This window comes from Episyrphus balteatus, chromosome 2 (assembly GCF_945859705.1).
Source record: "Episyrphus balteatus chromosome 2, idEpiBalt1.1, whole genome shotgun sequence".
Lineage (NCBI taxonomy): Eukaryota > Metazoa > Arthropoda > Insecta > Diptera > Syrphidae > Episyrphus > Episyrphus balteatus.
This window is the reverse complement of record NC_079135.1, coordinates 30561948-30585541: the sequence shown is the minus strand read 5'-3', so window position 1 is coordinate 30585541 and position 23594 is coordinate 30561948. Positions and strand designations below refer to the sequence as shown.

General features: G+C 30.2%; 2 protein-coding genes across 2 annotated transcripts; one reads left to right on the top strand and one right to left on the bottom strand.

Moving 5' to 3' along the window:
• Nucleotides 1-4841: 4841 nt before the first annotated feature.
• Nucleotides 4842-21313, bottom strand: LOC129909365 (uncharacterized). The gene is made up of 11 exons (XM_055986451.1): nucleotides 21133-21313; nucleotides 20531-21058; nucleotides 20023-20459; nucleotides 19851-19963; nucleotides 19403-19789; nucleotides 13879-14024; nucleotides 9346-9471; nucleotides 8758-9282; nucleotides 8262-8698; nucleotides 5490-5602; nucleotides 4842-5424 (listed from the first exon to the last, which is right to left on the bottom strand). The coding sequence occupies exons 1-11, from the start codon at nucleotides 21240-21242 to the stop codon at nucleotides 5020-5022; spliced, it is 3327 nt and encodes a 1108-aa protein (XP_055842426.1). The 5' UTR covers nucleotides 21243-21313; the 3' UTR covers nucleotides 4842-5019.
• On the top strand, nucleotides 12985-14951 carry LOC129908506 (UDP-glycosyltransferase UGT5-like). Its single transcript, XM_055985045.1, has 5 exons — nucleotides 12985-13159; nucleotides 13225-13752; nucleotides 13809-14245; nucleotides 14303-14415; nucleotides 14480-14951. The coding sequence occupies exons 1-5, from the start codon at nucleotides 13047-13049 to the stop codon at nucleotides 14870-14872; spliced, it is 1584 nt and encodes a 527-aa protein (XP_055841020.1). The 5' UTR covers nucleotides 12985-13046; the 3' UTR covers nucleotides 14873-14951.
• Nucleotides 21314-23594: the final 2281 nt, after the last annotated feature.

Here is a 23594-nt window from a genome sequence, read left to right as displayed (position 1 = left end):
ACATCAATAACATAAAAAAAAAAACATCGAAAAAACTTTGTAAATTTTCTGACTAATATTCATAAAATAAGGATTGCCTTATGCACACCTTTTGATCTGAAAAGTCACTCCAATACGAGCATTTTCAACAAAGATACGGCTATTTGAAGAGTCCCTAAAACTTTTTGTATCCTTCATTTTTTCACTAATGAGCAAATCCATGCAAGTTGACCAGACCGCTGCGCTGATAGGAAAAAAAAGATTCAATTATATTGAAGGACGCTTATTTCTGTCCAAAATTTATATAAGTTCTTTTTTTTTAATTTTCGAGTCAAATATTCTGAGATTCCGACCCTGAATTTTTATTTATTATGTAAAAAGTAGTACATTACATATATTTAAAATTTGAACTATTTGATTTTTCAATGTTGATATATTATTTTTATACAGGGTGTCCCAAAAGTAATGGATCAAACGATATATGCTGATAGGCCAACTTTAGGGCTCTCAGAATTTGGTAACTTGTTCATCCCAAATCCTTACGGTTTTCAATTTAATGCAGTTTTTGTGAAATTTCGAAAAATTCCGACTTTGCAACAGTATTTTGCTTCCTCCGCTCATAATTGATTTTTGTTTTTTACAATTCTCTCAATTTCTTTCTTTTATTTCAGAGCAATACCCTGAAAAAAATGTGTATGGTGTCGCACTGGTTTATTATTTTGAAAACTTTTCGTGTTATTGCAGTTTTCAAAAATGTAAAAAAGTTTCCAAAGTTGAAGTTAGAATTACAATTTAAAGCAACAAAACAGGGCTTTTCAGAGAAAAATAACAAAGAAAAATAAACACATTTTCTCGACTGTTGTTTGTTTATTTCTTTTTGAACGAAAGCCTCGATTTTTGTTTGTTATTTTGCTCTGAAAACGTCTGTTTTTTTGCATTCAAATTGTAATATCTTTAGTTCTAATTTCAACTTTGGAAATTTTTATACGAAAAAATTTCCTCTTGTAGTTTTAGATTAGCTCACATTAGCCAAGCATCGCTAAATTGTTGATTTTTGTTTGTCAAGCTATAGCATGGTAACAATTTTAAGAAAGTGGCAACGCTGCCAAGTCAATTTATCAGATACATGTTGATCTCCAGTTGATATACATTCAAACTTATCTACCAATATTTTTTAATTCTAAAGCATCCCACATGCAAGTTAAAAAATCACACCTATCTATATGAACATGTGTTCTAAGAATTCTTAATCCTCGCCGTATCGAACAAGCAAATACATTTCATAAGAAAATCTCTATACAACAATTTGTGCTGTAAAAAACAATTGTTTAACGATAGGCGACATTACGCCGCCAATAACGCCTGTCACATACATTAACGCCTCTGATCGGTATCAGGCACCAGCAGTCAGTTTCCTAACTAGTACCCCGCCAACATGCAAAACCTATAATCTACCAAGTCGCCTTACAAGTCACCAACCATAATTATTATACTTTGCATTATTTTGCTCTGGATTAAGATACACTTCTCGAATATTGATGATCAATCCTTGGTTTTGTTGACACAACTATACGACGACACGACTTGAACTTTATCGGTTTCAAATATTTTTATATTTCTTCTTTGACATCGACAAAGTGATCTATAGATCAGCCGGGTGTTTTTTTTTTTAGACTACTAACTCAGTGATGTCGTCATTAATTATTATGGTAATTCATCACTCCGATCGGTCGGTGGTGGCAGTGGCAGAGTATAATGAGTCATGTTAAGCTCAAAAGTTCGATGATAGTCTACACGAAACTTCAGGGCCATCGATTGAAAGACAAAAGCCAAATCAAATTTGTTATTCGCAAGCTAAGCTATATGCAAGAAGTTCACCGGTATATAGATAATATGACGACAGCCCACGCGTGCTGGATAGCCATTGGGATATATTGTAGAGACGCGACTTTACCACGCAAGTGTGATTAATTTATTATTATTTTTATTGTAACACATCCGCCTTGGATAGAAAATTGAAAGAAAAAAACCAAACATTCGTGGGATATGAGTCCCGGCCGAAAGGATCGTTATTCCAAGCCCCAACAAGACGGCCAGCTATATTCGCGGCGGAAGCAGTATGCGAACTTACAAATGGCCAATATTTCTAGTAGACGCATGCGCAAAACATCTACTTCTGGTTTGTGTATAGACGAAACACGATGTAGGTGTTATAGAATATCACCAAATATGGTTTAAAATTTTTTGTTTTCTTCTTTGAATTTTTACGTTTTTTTGAAAACATGAATCTGCATTGAATCGTAGGTATTGTGTGTGGATAGGCGCGCAAATGTAACTTAAGAAGGTAATGTTAGAGTGCGCAAACATTTTTGTGGTCACCATCATTCGCCTATGCAAGTTAGGATTTTGTATCAATTTGTGGTTTTTTGTGCAAAGCAGTCATCTGGTGATTCTAGGGAATGGATATGCATAGATGGTGCGATGTTTGTTGGGATATTTGCGGCAAGTGTTTGCGCGCGAGGTATATGGGCATTCTGTGTGAGATTGGTGTCTCTTTTGTATAGTTAGATATTTTGTTTGTGGAATATACATAGATAGAATGAAGGGAACACAAGGTGGTCCATTTTGATCATCAAATATGTGAAGAGGTGGTAAAGTTATTGTTTTCTCCTTTGGTGACATTGCAGAAAAGGAGATGGAATTTCATAGGCTTTGGTTTAAATTTGTGACTGTCTAGAAAATGTTTCTTTTTTAAAAATAAGGAAAAACGTTTAAAAAAACTACCGACAAGGCAGGTAAATATTTATTGGTAACATAACACAAAAAAATCTAATGTCATTCTTAAAAAAAAAACACAAACGTTGCCAATTTTTTATAAATAAGATATCAAACAAATTGATTTGGATAAAAATCAGAAAAAGAATTGATCAATATAATAATTTTCACAATCGCCAAACTTGTATTTGCTTTAAGTACGAGTATAACATTTAATTTTTCAACAAGACACACATTTAAATAAACCCTGTTTTTAACATCTGAATAAGGAACTGCTTTTTGTAAGCGCTTTTTGTGTGATCTTTTTGGGTTTGTAACAGAAATTTTTGTTTCATTTTCTTATAACATTTCTTCAAAATGAAACAAGAGTTATTCCTTTATACATTTTTAAATAACAAGATTTAACACTCTAAACAATTTTTTGTATATAAGAACAAGTGCTTGCAACAAAATGGTACGAATTTCGATGTAAAACAACATTAAATTTTTACAATATCACCCTCCATGCTTGCGACGAGCACATTAAAAAAATTGCATTTTTTGGTACACTAGGGTGTATGCGCAACTTTTTTTTTCATTTTGTTTAAGAAACGTGTTTAGTCCATTTTTAATTGCAATAATATATGTACATGTATAATATTATAAGATTTTGATGTATAGTCTTCGCCCTTACTTACAAATATGCTTATATTGTTCATAATCATGGCTAAAAAAAAAGCAAGAGTAAGATTACGACGGCGCCAAAAAATAGTAACAGATTCTTATGATTGCACCAATTTTTACTAAAAGAACGCTGGGGTTTCTCCACCGTTTTTTTTTTTTTTTTTTTTATTTAAATCATAATTATATTTGAAAAAGAAGACATAATTTTATATTTATTGTATAATAATGGCAATCTTATATTTATATTTACCTATATTATGTTATTTATGTTTGAAAATAAAAAAATATAATTCTGTTACAGGGTTCAACCGATTGAAAAAAAAGACGGGTAGTAAAATCGACTTAAAACGTTGTAGAATGTGGGTGTATTTAAATATAAAAATCATGATAAGTTATTCGTTTATAAGTCCTTTTTTTTAAATCATGCTAAACTTTAAAAAAAATGGATTGTTTGTCAAACTCAATAGAAAATTTCTTCAAGTTTCCAAAAAAAAATTTTTAAACTAAACGACTTAAGATCAACTGAATGAAAGACTCCAAAAAATTTCTGATTTCGCCGCCATTTAGACATCATACCTCAGACAGAAATTGACTAATATCCTTGATTATTTGATTGGTATTCATTATCAACTTGCTATGAACAATAGTTAGTAATAATAAATCATTTTTAATAGTCTCGGATAGAAGCGCTCTATTGTGAAAAAAACAACAAAACTTTGTGTAAACAAATCCATAAAAAATCTACGCATTTTAATTGCTTTGCAAAATTTTGAATAAATTTATTTTAAAACTTTATATACGCAAAAACAAACCTTCCATCATACCAAAAAACTCTTTGATTTTATCATCAATAAGGTCTCCAAAAAAAACTACAAGTTACTATAAAAGGAATCACAAGACAACCCACCTTCAATATTAAAGATTATTTTAGAAATCGACACTTCTTTGAGACTGACCTACCTTATCGTAAAAAAAAATATAGCACACTCCTCTCCATCTCCATTATATGAATGAATAATCTCTGATCTCATCGGGTACGTTAACTCCTCCACACAATAATCATAATAATTGGATTGCTTCAAAAGAGGTCATTGGCACGTTTTCAATCTCAAAAAAATCATTCAATATTTTTAATTAGAAATTATGGATTCACATTAATTTTAATTACGAATACAATTTGCATGAATCTAGTTCATTCTCAGAATAGTTGGTATAATTTGAATCTTGGCAATCCTTATAATTTATATGAAAGTGAGTATTTAGATGACTTTGCAATCAGGAATTTTTTTGAAAAGGTTTTTTCAAAAAAAAAAACTATTCTACCACCAATTCCAAATTAGGGTTTATTCTAAAAACAAGTCAACGAACTTTCACCCAAAAAAAAAACTACAAGTCCATTTGTTAAATGAGAGGCTTTGAACATATACAGAGTTAAGCATAATTTTTTATTTTTCCATCTTTGTAAATGATAGACTTTTTATAGAACTGAATTGTCGATAATTTAAAGTTTGTTTGTTTCGAATAATTAGCAGATTATTTATGTTTTTATTCTGATTTCCCATAACGAAATAACAATTACGTAATTGCCGAAGAGATAAGATCTTATCGAGTCTTTAGTTTTAGTGTTTTGCTGGGAGGTGTTAAGACTCCTCTCAACTTTCGCCAACCCATTAGAAACAGCTTCACAGTTATACAAATAAACAATACAAATAAAGTCCATAAAACAAAAAGAACATCCAAGGAATTAGCTTGAAATATATTCAACTTTGATGCTGGTGATTCAAGATGAACAGGATTTGGATTACGAAGTAGATATTCTGTCCACCAAATTGCAGTATCTAAAGGTTTCATTGGTCGATCACGAAACTGAGCTGAAATCTGTTTAATTTTAGCAGCCATTTGACGGCTTTCCACAACATTCTCGATAGCATTGCGTAGGTCATCGGTTGTCATGGTTCGGAAGTCAAGTTCTACAGCTATGCCGGAGAGAATTGATCTATGGATGTTCTAAGTAAGAAATTAAGATTTATGATCAATTTTTTAACAAATATTCTTTTTTTTTTCATATTTACTCTGTGTTGTTCGAAGTACAATGGAATACCAATCATAGGAACACCTCGCCAAATAGATTCGTGGGTGCTTAGAGCTCCGCAGTGCGTGACAAAGGCCTTGATCTTCGGGTGAGCTTAAAAGAAAAAAAGATATTTTGTTTTATTGTAGGTAGATAATGATATAAAACAAATTAGTAGGAAAACAAAATAAATCTGTCATGATGGAAAAGTTCATGGAAAGTCAAAGTTATATGAATGAGATGTACTGAAAATTTTATAATTTTTTAGTTTGTTGACAATTGTATGATAATCAGTTGGAACAAAGTATGAAACAAATTCATCATTCAATCAAAGTTGGTAGTTAAGCTTGTGATCAAGATGTTTGCATTGAAAAGCTTGCAGCTTTAAAAAATATTAACAAATTTTGAAGCAAATGAGTTAAATAAAATTTTATTAAATAGAGTAGCAATTCTTTTATTCTCATTTGCAGTAATTAACACTAGTAAGAGTAAACGCGGAAACGAATTTGTCGTTCAACTAAAAATAAACAAGAATCGCTTCATTCAAATACTCAAATGTTTTTATAGAAAATTATCAGGTAATTTTCATATTAAGTTGCACTATTGTAAGAATAAACAATTTTAATTATATTAATGACTGCGTGACAAATTTTATAATGTATTTTATATTGGCAAGTAAAATTATTTTCCTTAACTTAATTTAAAAAATAAACAAGTACCTAATTCTTATTTCTCTAAGAAAAAGTCATGAAATATTTTAATAGTTAATGACTATGACTACCTTATTGATGTTAGTCATACTAATGTACTCATTGTAAACATCAAAGTTTTTTTTTTATAAATTCCTCAGTAAAATCACCTAAGCAAATTAGTTTAAGATAATTGCCGCAAAGTGACGTGTGAGCTATGGAGCACAATATTAATAAATAGGTGTCCTTTTATTGTTTAAAAGAATAAACGCGCCAAAAGTTATTGCTCTTATTAAAGTAGTTATACTTCTAGTAGTATGGCGGGTAGTGTGAATGTGATTTTTTTTTTTAATTATTTTTTGTGGAATAAATTGGTAGAAACGTTTTCAAAAATGTATTTTAAACATTCTTATATATGTATGATTTTGGGGAAAAAAAAATAGAGTTTTCAGAAGCCAACTTTTAGTGATCACATATGATTTTGAAAGATTTTTTAATTCCAGCTTATTTCACTGCACCGACATTGATGGCGTTGAATAAAAAGAACATACAATTTCAGTGGCTACATTCTGTAATGCCCACATAAAGAAATGTTGTAAAGAAACATTATGATTTGAAATAAAAATTAGTAGGTACGTCGATCGCAAAATAAAATTAAAGAATAATTTTGAAAATCTTAGGGGCAATTTTTTCAATAATAAGCTAAGCAGTGAGTTAGTACTTATTCCCCAGATAGAGACAAAATAAATTTTTCAACAGTAAGATAGCGTATTCCTATAGGAATAAAAAATTAATAGAGAAATAAAATTATCTGCTTCTTTCAAAGACGAATAAAAATTATTCTAAGGAATAATCTCAACAAAAATATTGTGTCAAAGCTGTTTTGAAGAACACAAGAAAACGAAAACAATTATGAATAAAAATGACGTTTAATTTTGAATATTTTTGAATTTGACATTTTTTTTTTTTTTGTTATTCTGTAGAAAAGCTAACTTGTTGATTGAAAAATTCAATATTGTTATTTGATTGTTTATGAGCCTAATATATTTATTCGTCAGACAGTGTTAACTGACTGTTTATTAGAAGATTGAAAAATCGGATCTAGATTAAAAAAATAAAGGATCAATTTTTTTTTCTCTTAGCTTATTTTAGACTTCTATGCAAATAGTTTTCTACCCCGTGAAGTAAGGGTTAGTGCTTTGGACTTATAAACCATAGGACAAAAATGCTCGGTGTTTTTTTACATTTTCAAAATAAATATATTTTGAAAATGAGAACTTTTTATATCCTCTAAGTTTTTTTTTTTTCAGAAGAGTAGGTAATAGAGTATCAATCTGATTTAATTGCATCCAAACATTTTTTTTGTTCTTGCATTCGGAGGCAGATATCTACAGACCAAAGTCACGACACAAGTTTCAGTTTACAAATATGAGTTCACATTAAGGTAAAAAAAAATTTTATGTTTTTTTTTTACTTTCTTGACGAAAAAAAAATGAATTTCAAAAAATTTTCTCCAAATTCATCGAGTGAGACATAAAAGGAAAGGTCTTTTTAAGCTCTATTCATAACTGAAAACCAAAAGTTTCTTAGAGGTTTGGTTCCTGATTTATTTGCATGCAAACAGTTTTTTTCTTATATTCGGAGGCAAATACATACATATCTGCGGACCAATTCCTCAAAACAAGTTTTAACTTACAGATATGAGTTCACAGTAAACAGGCGTATGTATGCATTAAGATTAACAAAAAAATGTATCATTTATTTTTATTTCGTGAAGAAGAGGCCGAAAAATTCAATTTAAAAGATTTCCTCCGAATTCATTGATTTACACATCAAAAGAAAGGTTTATTTATGTGAAATCTTTTTGATTAACAAAACAGGAATATCGAGGAGTATTCACCGTCTTTTAAAAAACGATAAATCTACAAAGTTTCAGTTGAAGTGCATAATGCATATATTATTTTTTAATTTCCTAACTAACCTCATCTGGTACTTTTACTTAAATTATCTCTTGAAATACATTATTGTCTTACGATATGATACGATAAAGCTTTTTTATCAAGGATTTGAAAGGTTTAACTTACCTAAAAGATCACTTTGTGGTAAAAATGGCCTCGCAAAAATATTACTCGGTAATTTCTGTTTTAAATATTTAACATCAAATTTCCAAATAAAATCATATTGTGGAAGTTCTTTCATAGCATTTAATATCACTTCGAGTTGTTCTTCCTTAAAGTCTGTGCTCTTCATATTCGTTCCAAATGAAAACAATATCACCTTTTTACTGGTATTATTAAGAAAATTCTGAAAATCTTCTGGTAAAGGTTTCGGATCTAGAATTTGCATGCCTCCGATTTCGATAATACTTGGTGGCACAGGTTCAACATATGTAATGACTGGATGTGAATTAACCATTGACAATTTGGTGTGTTTTTCAAGTTCAGCTAGTTTTGGCATGTTTTTGTCAAAAAATGGTCTCATAATGGAATCGATCTTCGGAAAATATAGCAACCGACGATATCTGTAAAGGTTTTAGAGAATTTCAATAAAAATTTTATTTGCATATTTATGAAACCTTACGCTGTATCATACATAAATAACAATGTATTTTCAAATCTTTGCCAAAAGTTCATTTCCCCTGTGTAACCTGTCGTATGATAGGGCACATAAGCTGGATAGTTATGACTTGACATTCCATCAATTGTATTTGGTGGATTTAGATAAGCACTTAGTCCAATCAAAGGTGGATAATTAAATTTGTGTAGAAATCCCAGAAGCATCGGACCAAGACTATAGTCATTGAAAATAAGATCAAATTTAAAATTATCAGGATAGTTTAAGAGATGCTTCAATCCTTTTGAACGTGATATTCCAAGGCATGTTTTCCAACCAAAATCATAAAAGAACGGAATTGAGTCGAATGGTTTTATGCCAATTAAATTTGTGATGTCATATTTAAATTCATCTTCATACATAGAATAGCCTTTTTCTAAATGAATATAGTGCAGATTTGGAGGCAGTTTTTCGTGAGGTTTTGGAATATCAACTGAAAGAACTGTCACATTGTGACCAAGTTCAGCTAGTTTTGTAAGAAGTACACTATTCCTGAAATGTATACAAAAGAATTAATTTAATTTAATAATCTTGGCATAGTATTTAGTTTTGTACCAAATATGATGACTTGGAGAAGTTATACCCATTAGTCCTAAAATATTGGCACAACTCACAAAATTATGTCCAACACATCCTACAAGGACTAAAAGTTGCCCAAAAAAGTAATTCATTTCTATTTTATTTATTTAACTTTTAACAAAAACTATGAGTAACACTTGGTTGATTAGATCTTTATTCATAAACTTACAAAGTACAACTGAAAAACATTTATCTATCACAAACTGGAGAAGTGCATTAGTATTCGGAGGAAGAATATTAAATATTAGGTAGTTTTGTTTGACTTTGATTGACAAGATTGCATGTGCAACTAATTTATTTGTTTAAAGCAATAAAATGCATTTTTTATAATGAAACTTTTAGATAATTTAAATAACGAGGAAACAAGTATTCTAAGTTAATTATTATGATTTGCTTGTAGCTAGACTAAAATTAAGAAGGAATGAATGGTATTTAATCAACTTACATCACGTGCAATCTAATCTCAACAAAAAAAAAAAAAATAAAAATATTGAGTGTAACACAAAAAACACTGATTTGTAAAAGGGACCGAAAAGAATATGGTTAGGTCTAATTAATTTTTTTGACATGAAAACTTCTTTAGTATCGTAGTGATTTGAAACAAGAAGAAACGAAAAAGCGACACGAAAAATCAATTGGTAATAAAATAAAATATAATTGTACAAAATTTCAAATAATTTCATATTCAATATCCTGAGATAACGGTGAAAAGATGATATTTTTCTATACACGTTATTTCTAGAGCACATAAACATTTTATTTGACTTTAATACGCATGCTGATAATATTACCTTTCATTTGATATATCACCCAAAACGGTTCGTGCTCTACAAATTACACAATCTTAAATTGAAAAACTTGAAAAATACCTTAAAACACCTGTGCAGATCTCTTGCCGATGACCAGCCACCAGTGTGGGAAGTACCGTAATCTCAGTTTGAAATTTCGACATGGTTGGCTTTAAAAAATTCTTAGAAATATGATTGAAGCGTCATATAAGAGGCAATAATAAGCTTTCAGATGATACAAAATTTATTGTAGGTTGTCATATAAGTGGATTTAAAGGTGATTTAATAAAAAAGAGATAGACTTTTTCAATTTTTTTTTTTGCAAAAAAAATGATTTTTTAAGGTTTCACTTCTACCACGTGTGAGTTGCACACATGATTTTTTTTCGATTAACAAGCAACATGACTGTATGAAATTGGCCGACAGTTTGTGTAAAGGATTTGGTTAACACTTAAGACCTTAAATGGGGTGGATTTTCCAGATAAAAGTAAGAAAATCGCTTCGTCTCAACAAAATCGCGGAACGTGACAAAAAAAAATACGGTGCAGAGTCCCCAAACTTTAACCAGTAAAATTTTAAAACCGTTTTCAAAAATAAAAGGCACGGCAATAGTTAGCAAATATGAAGTTTAGAGTTCAATTTTGTTGTTGTTTTTTGCTCGTTTCACCGTAATTTTTTGTTACGATGTTTACAAAATTGGGGAAGGTACCGAGATTTTGTTAAAATAAAGCTTTTTTTTGAAAATCGACGTATTTTTGCATTTTTGCAAGAATTTAACAGGTCTATTTTTCTTTTCGTCATAATCATTTCCAAAGGGATTGCCGTACCTTTTTTAAACCAGAATATTTTTCAAGTTAATTTTGTAATTATTGTAATATAAGGATGAATAAAAAAAAACTAAAATCAGTACCTTTTATTTGTTGAAACAAAATGATTGCCATTCCTTTTTTTTCAAAATCACCGCATTAAAAAAAATACCCAAATTTTTCAGTCTTTATAGTGATTTTAGCCCTTATTTAGGGGAAAGTGGCCTAAAATGGCACCCCAAGGTAAAATGGCCCCCTTGCTAGAAATCGTAGAATCGAAAATAATTAGAAAGTTTTATGAACGCGATTCTTTAGTTTATCTGGAAAAACCAACATATACAAAATTTCAGGAACTTCAAGCCATTATTTGAAATTTGACAGGTCAAACTGTATCTATCCACATCAAAAAGTACACTCGTTAAAATTTTGTGAAATTTTTTTTGCAAAAAAAAAGTATAAAAAACATTGTATTTTGGAAAAAGAAGTCAATGTGTGTACGCATGAAGTATTTCTTATTAATTAACTGAAATAAGTTGGTTTAAAACGATTTTAAATTTTTTGGTGTACAAATTAAATTGAAAAAACTCAAAATGGGCAAAATGGCCTACTTAGTGCTCGGGTAAAATGGCATAACTATTTCACATGTCATTTTAAATTTTTTTTCACATTTTCATTTTTTTTTAAGTGAAAATAGTTCCTATTTATGAACGATGTACAGAGAGGAAGTCCTGGACTGAGGAAAGCCCTTGATTCCGTCAAAAACCTAGAAAAAGGCTTCCAAAACACTCAAAGTTGCAAAAACTACAAAAAAGAGACGAGCAACCAACATGAACTGGGTTTTGAATGACTCGATGAAAGATCTGGGGGGATTAAGCACCACTTGTTCCAAGAAAATGGAAAAGAAGCCCTTTGATTCAATTTTGCATTTAAAATCACGTATGTTTGGACAGTGTGCCATTTTACCCGGGTAAATTTGATCAGTGAAATTTGTAGACGTCTTGAAAATTAAAAAAATTAAATACTTTTTGGAACTTTTTCAACTCGCAAATGAAAAAAATGTGAGAGTAATATATTAAACTTTGAAAAGTATATAGCATTTAAGTTTGAATGCTACTGTTTTTCGAGATATAGGACATTTTCCTTAGGGGGGCCATTTTAGGCCACCTTCCCCTACAAGCTATTGACAAAAATGATGTGGCACGGCCTTTAAGATACCTAATACAATTTTCTATAATGTGAGTCTAAATCTGAAACTGACCCATGTTTGCTTATACCTGAAATCTTCATAGCGCTATTTGTCGTTAATATACCTACGTCTATGCTATAAAATCCCTCACTCAAATATCAACATCAAGGTTGTTTCAACTTGATCAGAGGACTGATAAGCGAAGAATAAATAGACAAACAATATTTTTTTTAATAAAATTTCAGGCCCGATCAGCTGATAGAAAAAAAATATCTCTGCAGATAACACACTAAATCTATCGTCGAATCAATCATAAAATTTTTTAAATACGCTGAAAGTGTAGGTAACATTGACAAACAATATACCTATGGCACAGCTCACAAATACATATATGATACCCTGAGATTAAAGCTTACTCTCTGTAGTTTTTGTTCTGATTAACAAATCATCTATAGAGAATCGAAAATTCCGTAAGCTTCTAGGTTTTGTCTTAATAACGATTTATATTTCTTATCAGAGAATCATTTTTGAGATAACTTCAATAATGCCGACTTCTCTCAAAGCTTTCGGGTCTTTTTTGTCTAGACAATTGATTTTAAATTAATTTGAAGCGTTATCGCATCTATCAGTCAAGCCACTGAAACTTCTTCAATCTCACACACAAAATCATTGATACAAACAACACCAATATTTTGTTCATATTTTTATTAGAAAATTGGTGGTTTTAAAAGTTCTTCACGCGCACCAATACCACCAAATAATTTTTTGACAAAAAAAAACCTTATTAAAATAAAAGCTAATATATGACTTAGCGTTATTAATAGTTTGTGGGTAGTATTTAGTGAGTGAAGTTAAGTCGGGCGTGTTAGACTTACTGCTGGGAAACTATTCGAAAACATGAATATAAAATTCAGTATTTTTATACTCCTTTGGGGTTGTTGTGGTTATCTAACAAATGCCGCCAATATTTTGGGTCTAATGCCACTTGTCTCCCCCAGTCATCATCTATGGTTTGTAAATTAAAAAATACAAAAAGCTGTAACTTGTAAAGATAATTTTTTTTAAATTCAAACAGGAATAGTATTGTAATGCACAAACTTGGTGAACTTGGCCACAATGTTACAATTCTTTCGGTTGACATTCCCAAACCCGGTGAAAAAATTCCACCAAATGTCCACTATATCCATTTGGAGAAAGGATATTCAATCTACGAAGCGGGTGATGTCAAACTGAATATCAACGAATTCATACACGTTGGACCAATCGCAGGAGTTCAATTGTTTAACGATGCAACTGTAACAATGGCTGATGTTGTATTAAAATCCAAAGGCTTTCAACAACTCCTCGACTATCCGGATGATTTTAAATTCGATTTGGTTATCAACGACTTTACAATGGGATCAATTTTACTTGGATTCTTGCATAAGTTCAACTATCCACCGCTAGTTGGAATAAGTCCATTCCCAAATCCACCGACAACCATCGATTTTATGTCAAATCATTATTTCCCCGCTTATGTTCCTTACTATTCAACAATGTTTAGTTCAAATATGAACTTTTGGCAACGTCTTGAGAATACTCTTGTAACAATTTATGATACTGCGTAAGTTTATTTGATTTCAACAACGTTTACAATTCTAATTTTCTATAAACAAATAGTTATCGCCGTTTAATTCTTACCCCCAAACTTGATGCCATGGCTAGGCCCTATTTTAAGGACATGCCATACCTCGATGAGCTTTCGCGACGAACAACTGTAGCCCTTGTCAATTCACATCCTGCTATTAACTTTATGGATGTTCTTCCTCCAAGTGTTATTGAAGTTGGTGGATTGCAAATACGTGACCCGAAGCCATTGTCAAAGGATTTAGAAGACTTTATCAATAAATCGAAGAAAGGAGCAATTTTATTTTCATTTGGAACCAACATGAAGGGTGAAGATTTTAGCTATGAACAAATTAGTACAATGTTGAATGCCATGGCTCAGCTGCCTGAATATAACTTTTTGTGGAAATTTGATGTTAATTATTTGAAGAAACATAAAATACCTAAAAATGTTATTGTGAGACCATTCTATGCACAAGGTGATGTTCTAGGTAAGAGATCTAAAAATTCTATAAGAAATTTAGTTTAAGTTCAGTATTTTTTCTCAGCTCATCCTAAAGTCAGGGCATTTGTAACTCATTGTGGAGGACTTAGTTCTCATGAAGCTGTTTGGTATGGAGTTCCCATGATTGGTGTGCCACTTTTTGTCGATCAACATAGAGTAAGTTATTCTTCATGAACTAGAAACTTCAATATTCAGTTAATTATTTCCATTTTTTCTCAAGAATTTGCAACAATCTTTGATGGCAGGAATAGCTGTGGAAATAAGTTATCCAACCATGTCAACCAAAGACATAGTTGAAGGCATTAAAAAAGTTACAGAAGATCCAAAAATACGAGCTAATTCTGTTACCAAGTCAAAACAATATCGTGATAGACCTATGAAAGCTTTAGACACTGCAATTTGGTGGATCGAATATGTTCTAAGAAATCCAAATCCAAGTCATTTGAGCTCACCAGCGATAAAGATGAATATATTCCAAGCAAATGCATTAGATTGCTTGTTGTTTATTATGTTTGTTGTGGTTTTGGCATTCTATTTGGTAATGAAAATACTTTTATTTGCCTGGAAATTAATCAATGCTACGAACTCACAAAAAAAAATTAAGAAGAACTGATTTTTATATTTAAATTTAGTAATGTGTCGAAAATGTAAAAATACTTATAAATAGTTAAATTAACGAAATAAACTTTTATAAAGAAATTATGGCAAAAAAAGTTATTCATTATTTAAATTCCCTTCAATACATTACAAGCGGAAAGTCTTATAGTCCAAGCAGTGACATACGAGTCGTAGTAAAGATTTGGGAGACGAACACAATCTCGAAATTGTGAATCCAGAAAACCCAGAATTCCGAAAATCAAAAAAAAAACTAGAATCCCTAAAATACAGGATCCCGAAAACTCAAAATTCCTAAAATCCAAAATCCTGAAAACCCAAAATCCAGAAAGGCGAAAAAGCAGAAAATAAAACAGAAAAAATAAAAACTCTAAAGTGTGTAGACATAAGACAATTTCTTAAATGATTTTCGGGATTCTGGGTTTTCGCGATTTTGGATTCTCGCAGGTTTTGGCTTTTCAGATTTAAATTTTGGTCAAAATACGAAACAATAATTTTAAAACCAAAATATATTATATTCGACAGAGTTAATAGATAAAATGTGCTTTTAGTGTGGACATTCATCTATTTTAAAAAAATTCAGAATTTATCTTAAATAGGAGGAAATATTCGGCAGCTCTTCAGTCAAATAATATTTTAGTAAAATATACTTTGTTGTTGTTGTTGTTGTTGCTCATATCTTAGAGATGGCACCCAACATTTTGTAAATATAGATGATAGTCTTACTTAAAATTCTATAAAAAATTTCTTTAAATATGTATATATCGAAAATGGCTTAATTTTTCGGTCTTTACAAATTTTCACAACCAAAATGGGTGGACAGATTTTTTTCGAATTCGGTACAGATAATTCTTATGGAATTCTATTTTTTTTTTTTATAACTCGCTTCACGTGTACCCCCATACAAAACGTTTAAGTTAATGCAAATTTCTCAAAAACGGCTTAAACAATTTTGATTTGCAAACGTAATATCTATTCAAAGCAAATGCAATGAAACTGTGTTTTTAGTTTTTCTCAAAAAAATATATTGAACAAAAATTTGTCATCCATGTTGTTTCTTCTCGTTTATCAATCAAATTTCTATAAAATTTTACTTTTATAAAAGTGCTTTGAGCTGCAAGAGCAAGTAGGTACGTTTCGACCCAGTCTTGCATTTTATTTTAAATCCAAACCAACTACAAACTTTGTAAGGTAAGTACCTTACCTATACATAAAAGTTTTAAACACTTTTAATGACTAAGCAATAAATTACCTGCGATTCGATCACGCATTTTACTGTCATGGTTTTTTTTATCCACGAGATAACAACTATTATCATTCCTGTGTCTTAAAATTCTCTAAAGTTACTATCTCGACTGCTCTTCAAAACTCAATAAGTTATTGTTTTCGATATCTTTATGGTCAAAAAGACATTTTTGTAAAAAAATATTTATTAATTTTTTGGGATTACCAATTAGAGAATACAGAAAATTACTCCAATTAATGAGCCACCTTAGTACCTATAGATTTAAAAAAAATCGATAACCACTTAAAATTTGATTAAAAAATGAGGTTTCATATCACTGTTATCATTTATGTTATTTAAAAAAAAAAAACTGTCACCTACATATACAAAAATCATATTATTTTATTTGAGGCTTCACTTCTGGCATTTTTTCACCACTTAAAACTATAGGTAGGGTCAATGTGGGTAAATGTAAACAATTTCATGTCTTTTTTTTCTTTCGACTTTAGATTTTTATATGTTTTCACGGAACAACTTGAATGGTATCTTCAAATGCAAATATGAAATGATGGCAATTCTTCTTTATACATAAATATAAACAAATATTTCCCAAATTGTTTACATTACTGTCAAATATGGCATGTTTACAAATACCCCACCATGTTTGTGTTTTTTTACAAATTTGGGGTAAATGTAAACGGTGGTTTAAAATTTAGAATTCATTCTTTATCATATGGATAACAACTTGAAAACGTTCAAGAAGGTATTTGACAAAAACTTTTTCAAATTCCAATAAAAGTTTTTGTTTTCTTCCTTTGATTCTTTATATAGGCGCTCAATATGCATCCTGAGCAGCTCCGAACGTAAAATTTTTTGTTTTTTTACGTCGAAGACCGATTTTGCAACATCATCCACTGAAAATGATGGTGTTGGCTACTTTAAAATGTGACTCCGCGGCACTTTAGCAATAGTAATTGACTTAAAATACGTTATTTTTATTAAAACAATAATTTCAGCAAAAATATATGTTTATATTTACCCCCAGAATACGTTGTTTACATTTACCCATTATGAAAAATATTCTGGGGTAAATGTAAACACATGCAAATCCACATAAATGTCCTGTATTTTAAAATTTGTTTGTTTCACATAGAATCTACATCAAAATTAAAAACTAAAAAGTATATGCAAATTATACTGACTTAATTGAATCTGCAAAAATATTTAATTTTTCTGAAAGACTAACGACTTGTTTGACACTTAAAAAATTATCTTTCACGGAAAATACGCTCGTCGAATGAATTCTCTCTTGACAGCAATGAGCTTGACGTATATGTTAAAAGATACATGCGTCCGCGATTTGTACTTATGTATGCATCAAAGAGATTTAACTGAAGCTTGTTATGAGCCATGTTTTCATTTACCCCTGTTTACATTTACCCACATTGACCCTATATTTTTATCATTTTTTTTTATCAATAATCTTTATTATTCTTTATGATTGCAATAACTTTTTTCTACTAAGAATCTAAATGAAAAAATTAATTTAATCACGATAAACCGAATGTCTATCATCCATAATAGAGATTGATTTAATCAGGGATAATGCAACAATAAGATAATGATAAACTCTAATAAAATGCCTTTCTTATGGTACAATTACGTTTCCATCATGTTTTGAATTATAATTACTAGAAAATTCTAAATAGGAAGGTAGGTACCTACATAATCTTAAAACTTAAAATTTGGTATCATAATTCATAAGTAATTATTAAAAAATATAAAATCTAATTTTTTTTACATTAAATCACAGTGAAAGTTTTTTTTGCGGAGAAGTATTAATTTGATCCGAAATCTAACAAAGAACACAAACAAAAAGCGGAAACGGAAACTCAGATGCTGTTGAAGTGTTAATAATTATGAACCATAGTAAAAAATCAATAAAATTGTACAAGAAGTCTAAAATCATTACAACAGAATTTAAAGCTTCACTGTTATTGAAGGTTATAGCTAGAAGCCAAAAATATGCAACAAAATTATATTCTAGATTTAATTGAAACTAAGCATACTTTAAGGTAAACCAATAACAAAGTAGAATAGTTACATTTGTATAGGTGTTCAAATGGGAGACTTTTACTTCTTATTATTTTTATTAGCTTTTTTATTTTCGTAGTATGAGAACAATGTAGGAGGTTTGTACAAAATTTAATAGAATAAAAAATATTTGGGTACAAAAAAGTTGAAAAAAAAAATAAATAAACGAATTGTGCAGGAAAGCTGTGAATTCTTTCCAGACTACGTGTAGGTACCTACAATAGAGTTAGTTGTTTATTTGACTGATCGATCAATTAAGTTCAAATCACAGTACTGAACTAATTCCAAACTAATTTATTTTAGTTCAATCAGTTCATTTTACTTAAAGTTGAAAAAAAAATGCACTACTCGATCACAAAACTGGGTCGCACGAACTTGCTCTTAGAACTAACAACTTTTTAATTCAATTAAAATAATAATAATTTTCATTTTTTTTTCCTTTGTTTAACAACTTTTTATATACAAATTGAGCCCCAAAAACTGTATGCTGTTTAATGTATTTCATAAAAACGAATTTTTAGAAAAAAAATTTCAAAATCGTTTGAGCCGTTTTTTTTAAAGTAATTTTTTAAAATATTTTTTTGAAAAGAAAAATTAATAAATTTGGTATGCCATTTTGTAGAAACTTTTAACCAACACCTAAGACCAAAATTAAAAAAAATAATTCAATGTCACGTTTCCAAAAAGTTGATTTTTCAAAAAAAATTAAATTTTTTTTATTTTTTAATTCAAAATTTAGAAGTTTTTTGCAAATATGTAAAATATTTTCATTAAATTTAATATATTAATCTCTCATGTGAAAAAAATACTTCAATACAATTGGAGCCATTTCAGTACAAAACAAATGAAATATTCAGTACAGTCAAAAAATGTCATTTTCCATCCCTGATCCTTACAGAACCATGGTTAGGTTAGGTTATATGGGATGACAGTTGATTTTGTTTTTGCAACAGCGGGCTAAAAGGTGTGAAAACATCTACGATTGGACTCTATTAGTCTTATCCACCATTTCGTCATTTTTTTTTAGTTTTGAAAAAATGCATTTGTGTCAGGTCAGTTATCCATTTTCTTTTTTTGCATTCCTATCCTGAGTATTATAATGCAATTGGTTTTAAAATAAAGTTTCCATGTTTTAAATTAAGTATCAATCTATTTAATAATATTCAACAGTTTTAAAAAATTTAAAAATTATAAACATAATTGGTATTAGTTTTTCTTTAACTTTTTCGAATTCGTTGCACTAATTAATCTCCATACAAATACCAAAAATTTTACCACCAAAAAGATGGCTGCAACTATTACAAACAACATAAAGGCTAAGCAATCTAAGGAAGTCGCCTGAAAAATGTTCAACTTGTGCGCAGGTGATCTCAAATGACTTGGATCTGGATTTCTTATTACATATTCCACCCACCAAACTGCAGTATCCAAAGGTCTCATAGGTCTATCCTGATATTCAATGGATTTTCTTTTAGCATTTTCTCTCATTTGTTGATTTTCAATAACTTTTTTAATGGCATTCACTATGTCCTTGGTTGTCATGGTAGCAAACTCCAATTTCACTGCTATTCCAGCTTGTATGGATTGTATCATATTCTTTTAAAGAAATTTAAAAACATATTTTGAAAACCTTTAATAAATTTGTTAAAAAACGTACCCTATGTTGATCCGCCAAAAGTGGAACACCAACCATTGGAACTCCACGCCATGTTGCTTCATGTGAACTCAAACCTCCACAATGAGTTACAAATGCCTTTAAATTAGGGTGAGCTGAAAAATTCAATAAAACATTTCAAACTCTTCAAATCACATATCGAATCATAGCTCACCCAAAATATCTCTTTGTGGATAGAACTTTCTAATAATAACATTTTTGGGTATTTTCTCCTTCAAATACTTGACATCAAACTTCCACATAAAATTATACTGATTAAGCTCAGCCATTGCATTGAGAATTGTTCGAACTTGTTCTTCAGTAAAGTCTTGAGGCTTCATATTGGTTCCAAATGAGAAAAATACAGCTCCATTTGTAGACTTATTCATAAATTCAGCCAAATCGTTGGGTAATGGCTTGGGGTCCAATATTTGCATTCCACCGACTTCAATGACATTTGGTGGAAGAGGTTCCACATAATTGGTAGCTGGATGAGAATTGACAAGAGCTATTGCTGTGCGTTTAGCAAGTTCATCAATGTGTGGGAAGTTAAAGGGAAAATATCTGCGCGCCATAGCATCAAGCTTAGGATTTAAATTCAAGCGGCGATAACTATGAAAAGAAAAACAAAAACAGATTCCATATGATTCCAAACAAGTTCAAAAAAAAATAATTTAACTAACCCAACATCGTAAATAATCAAAAGAGTATTTTCAAGACGTTGCCAAAAGTTCATTTCGGTTTTGAACGTTGTCGAAGGGAAAGGTACGTAAGCGGGGAAATATGGATTGGACATATAATCCATAGTTATTGGTGGATTGTGGTACGCACTCATTCCAATCGATGGTGGATAGTTGAATTTTGTCAGGAATGGAAGTAAAAGTGGTCCCATTGTATAATCATGAATGACTAAATCAAATTTGAAATTATCCGGATAATTGAGAAGTTGTTGAAAGCCATTCGATTTAAAACAAAGTTCAGATATTAGAAGGACTGCATCATTAAACACTTTAATCCCTTCAAATGGACCACTTTTAATGAAATCGTTAATATCAAATTTGACATCTCCATGATCGTAGATTGAATATCCTTTCTCCAAATGAATATAATGAACACTTTTTTGAATTTTTTCATTCGGTTTGGGTATATCGACGGATAGAATTGTAACATTGTGACCAAGTTCACCAAGTCTATGCATTAAAACACTATTCCTGATTTAATAAATAAACGAAAAATATTCGAATTAATTTTATGAGTTTCAAAGTTTTAATTTAAAAACACTAACCATCCATGATGACTGGGTGATACAATTGGCATCAGACCCAAAATATTCGCACTATTTACAAAAGAGCTATGATAAACCCAGAAAAGTATAAGTAAAATTAACTTGCTCATTATATTTTTTTTTTTTTTTTAATTTTTCTGGTTGACCGAACGTGTGTCGAACAACCGAACTCACTTACTGCAGAAACTTACGTTAAGTTAATTTATAAGTTGCCTTTTATATTAAATGCTACTTGCGATTAACTTACTTACTTATCTAATCTATTAAAAGTGTGAAGTATAAACAAGAATTGTAAGAAAACATTTTTTCATGCAATTTTCTTCGATTTCGAAAAATTTATTCAAAGAAAATGAAATTTGTTTGTTCAACACAATAAGAAGATATTGTTGCAATTAATTGCAATTATTTTTAGAATTGAAACCAAAAATAGTATGCAAATTGAATATTTTTTGCTTTTGACTATTCCAAACTACATTAGCTTCAATATGATATTTAAATTTGTAAGACAATCGATGAAGGTTGTTAAAAAGTATTATTAAAAATGTTGACACCATTAGGTAGGTACACAAAATTTAATCAAAATCGTTATGGCTTTGTTAAGAAAAAATTACAAATTGTGATGCTTTTTTGTCTAGGCTGAGGTAGACTCGGGGGTGTCCAGGATCGATCCCAAAGAAAGCACAGAAAACTTGGGTTAAAAGTCCAAAATTCCAAAATAAAAACGACCAATCTTCAAAATATTAGTTTTTCATATCACCTTTTTATTAATTTGTTCAAAACTATTTCTTATTTATAATAATACGATATTTCAAACAATTGCAAATCAGAGAGTGTTTAAAAAAAAAAAAAAAAAACTCTCTGATATGCATCCAAGTCTATTCTATGCTTAGCGAAGAAAAAAGGGTTCTTCTGCTCCTCAAGCCAAAATCGCTTGTACCAGTACCAGCGTGCAGCGTTACTTCTTCAAGCACTACTTTTCTAATTTCTGACCACAAACAAGTTGCTGTTAATTTGTTTTTTGCCCATAAAATATAACTATGAAATTAAAAAAAATAATAAGTCAAGAATTTTTTAGAACAAATAAAATATTAATTTTTATTGTGTTTGTTTTATTTGCAGAATGCTTCAATTTTTCCTAAATTTAGATACAGTTTGAATAAGCTATTTTTACTTGCGATATGGGTAGGGGAAGTTGGGGCAAGACCGCCTATGGGGGCAAGACGGTTTTTGTATGTACTATGTTGTTTGAAATATAAATTAAAATTGGCAACACTTGCAGTATAAAATATGTGCTTTTTGGTATGATCGATCATGTCTATAAGTTTTAGCAAGTTCTGTTGAAACGCCGAAGAGTTACGGTGAATTTTTGATTTTTTATCAAATTGTTATCGTTCATGTGAAAAGTCAGTTGTATTTTTAACACTGAAAAAATTATTTTAACTTTTCCTTTTTTATAATAGAAAGTGAATATTCAAAAGTATTTTCTGCAAAAGAAGGAACCATAAAGATAAATTTAAAAAAAAGTAATCCTTATCATAAGATATGACTGGGGCAAGACCGCCCATGGGCGAAATTGGAAGCTCTGGTTGGTAGCTTATAAAAAGTGAAAAAAGAAGTTCACCTTAGAATCGTCCAAAAAGCTAAGCGACAGGCACCATATAATTCTGAGGAAGATTACTTTGCAGACTGTATTTGAACCTTCTGCCTACAACTGTTTTCCATATAACTTTTTTCGATACCTAGGAGGTCTACCTTTGACAGAAATCGTAAAAAAAACACGATTTTTGACACCAACCTCACTTTTTCGCTCACCCACCTCCTTCCATCAATTTTTTTGTGGGCAATTTACTTTTATCCTTTCATATACCTACCTACCATTGATCCTTAATTTTGACATTACATGGAACAACAAAGCCTAAATCCCAAAGACAGACCTAGAAAAAGCCAAAATCTTTTGGAAAAATTCTTCAAAAAAAAAAACAAATCTCCGAGAGAAAATTCGAAAATATCAGATGCGCATCTGAAATTTTCAAAAGGCCTAAATATGTTCGTGCATCCTATTGATATGCTCAAACATTATGTATGTGTGATGCAACTTACAGTAAAGTTAGCAAGATGATTAAGGCACACGAAATGAAGTTCAAACAACGAAGGCTCAAATCGGCGCTTTTTATTATTTTTTTAAATTGTCGTGTTTTGTTCCGATATAACTTCGATTAACAATTTTTTTTTTTTTTCATTTCAAAATCTTTTTTTTTTTGCTCATTGGAGATTTTTGGAGATTTTGAAAAAGTGGGAGAAAAAACTATTTATTGCAGATTTTGTGCCAGTGGGTGCCATTCCCCATGGGGATTTCATCCATGGGGTCAACAAGTTTCTGGAGATTTTATACGATTGAGATTTTTTTTTTGAGATAGCGTATGTCTTCCCTCGGCATGCACTTCATTTATGTTTTTCCAAAT

Coding starts and splice junctions, on each gene's coding strand:
- LOC129909365 (XM_055986451.1), bottom strand. CDS start 21,242: ATGAGCAAGTTAATTTTACTTATACTTTTCTGGGTTTATCATAGCTCT. Junction 19,790..19,850: donor TTTTGGCGGATCAACATAGG/GTACGTTTTTTA, acceptor TTTCTTTAAAAG/AATATGATACAATCCATACA. Junction 9,283..9,345: donor TCTCCAAGTCATCATATTTG/GTACAAAACTAA, acceptor TATACATTTCAG/GAATAGTGTACTTCTTACAA.
- LOC129908506 (XM_055985045.1), top strand. CDS start 13,047: ATGAATATAAAATTCAGTATTTTTATACTCCTTTGGGGTTGTTGTGGT. Junction 13,753..13,808: donor GTAACAATTTATGATACTGC/GTAAGTTTATTT, acceptor ATAAACAAATAG/TTATCGCCGTTTAATTCTTA. Junction 14,246..14,302: donor TGCACAAGGTGATGTTCTAG/GTAAGAGATCTA, acceptor ATTTTTTCTCAG/CTCATCCTAAAGTCAGGGCA.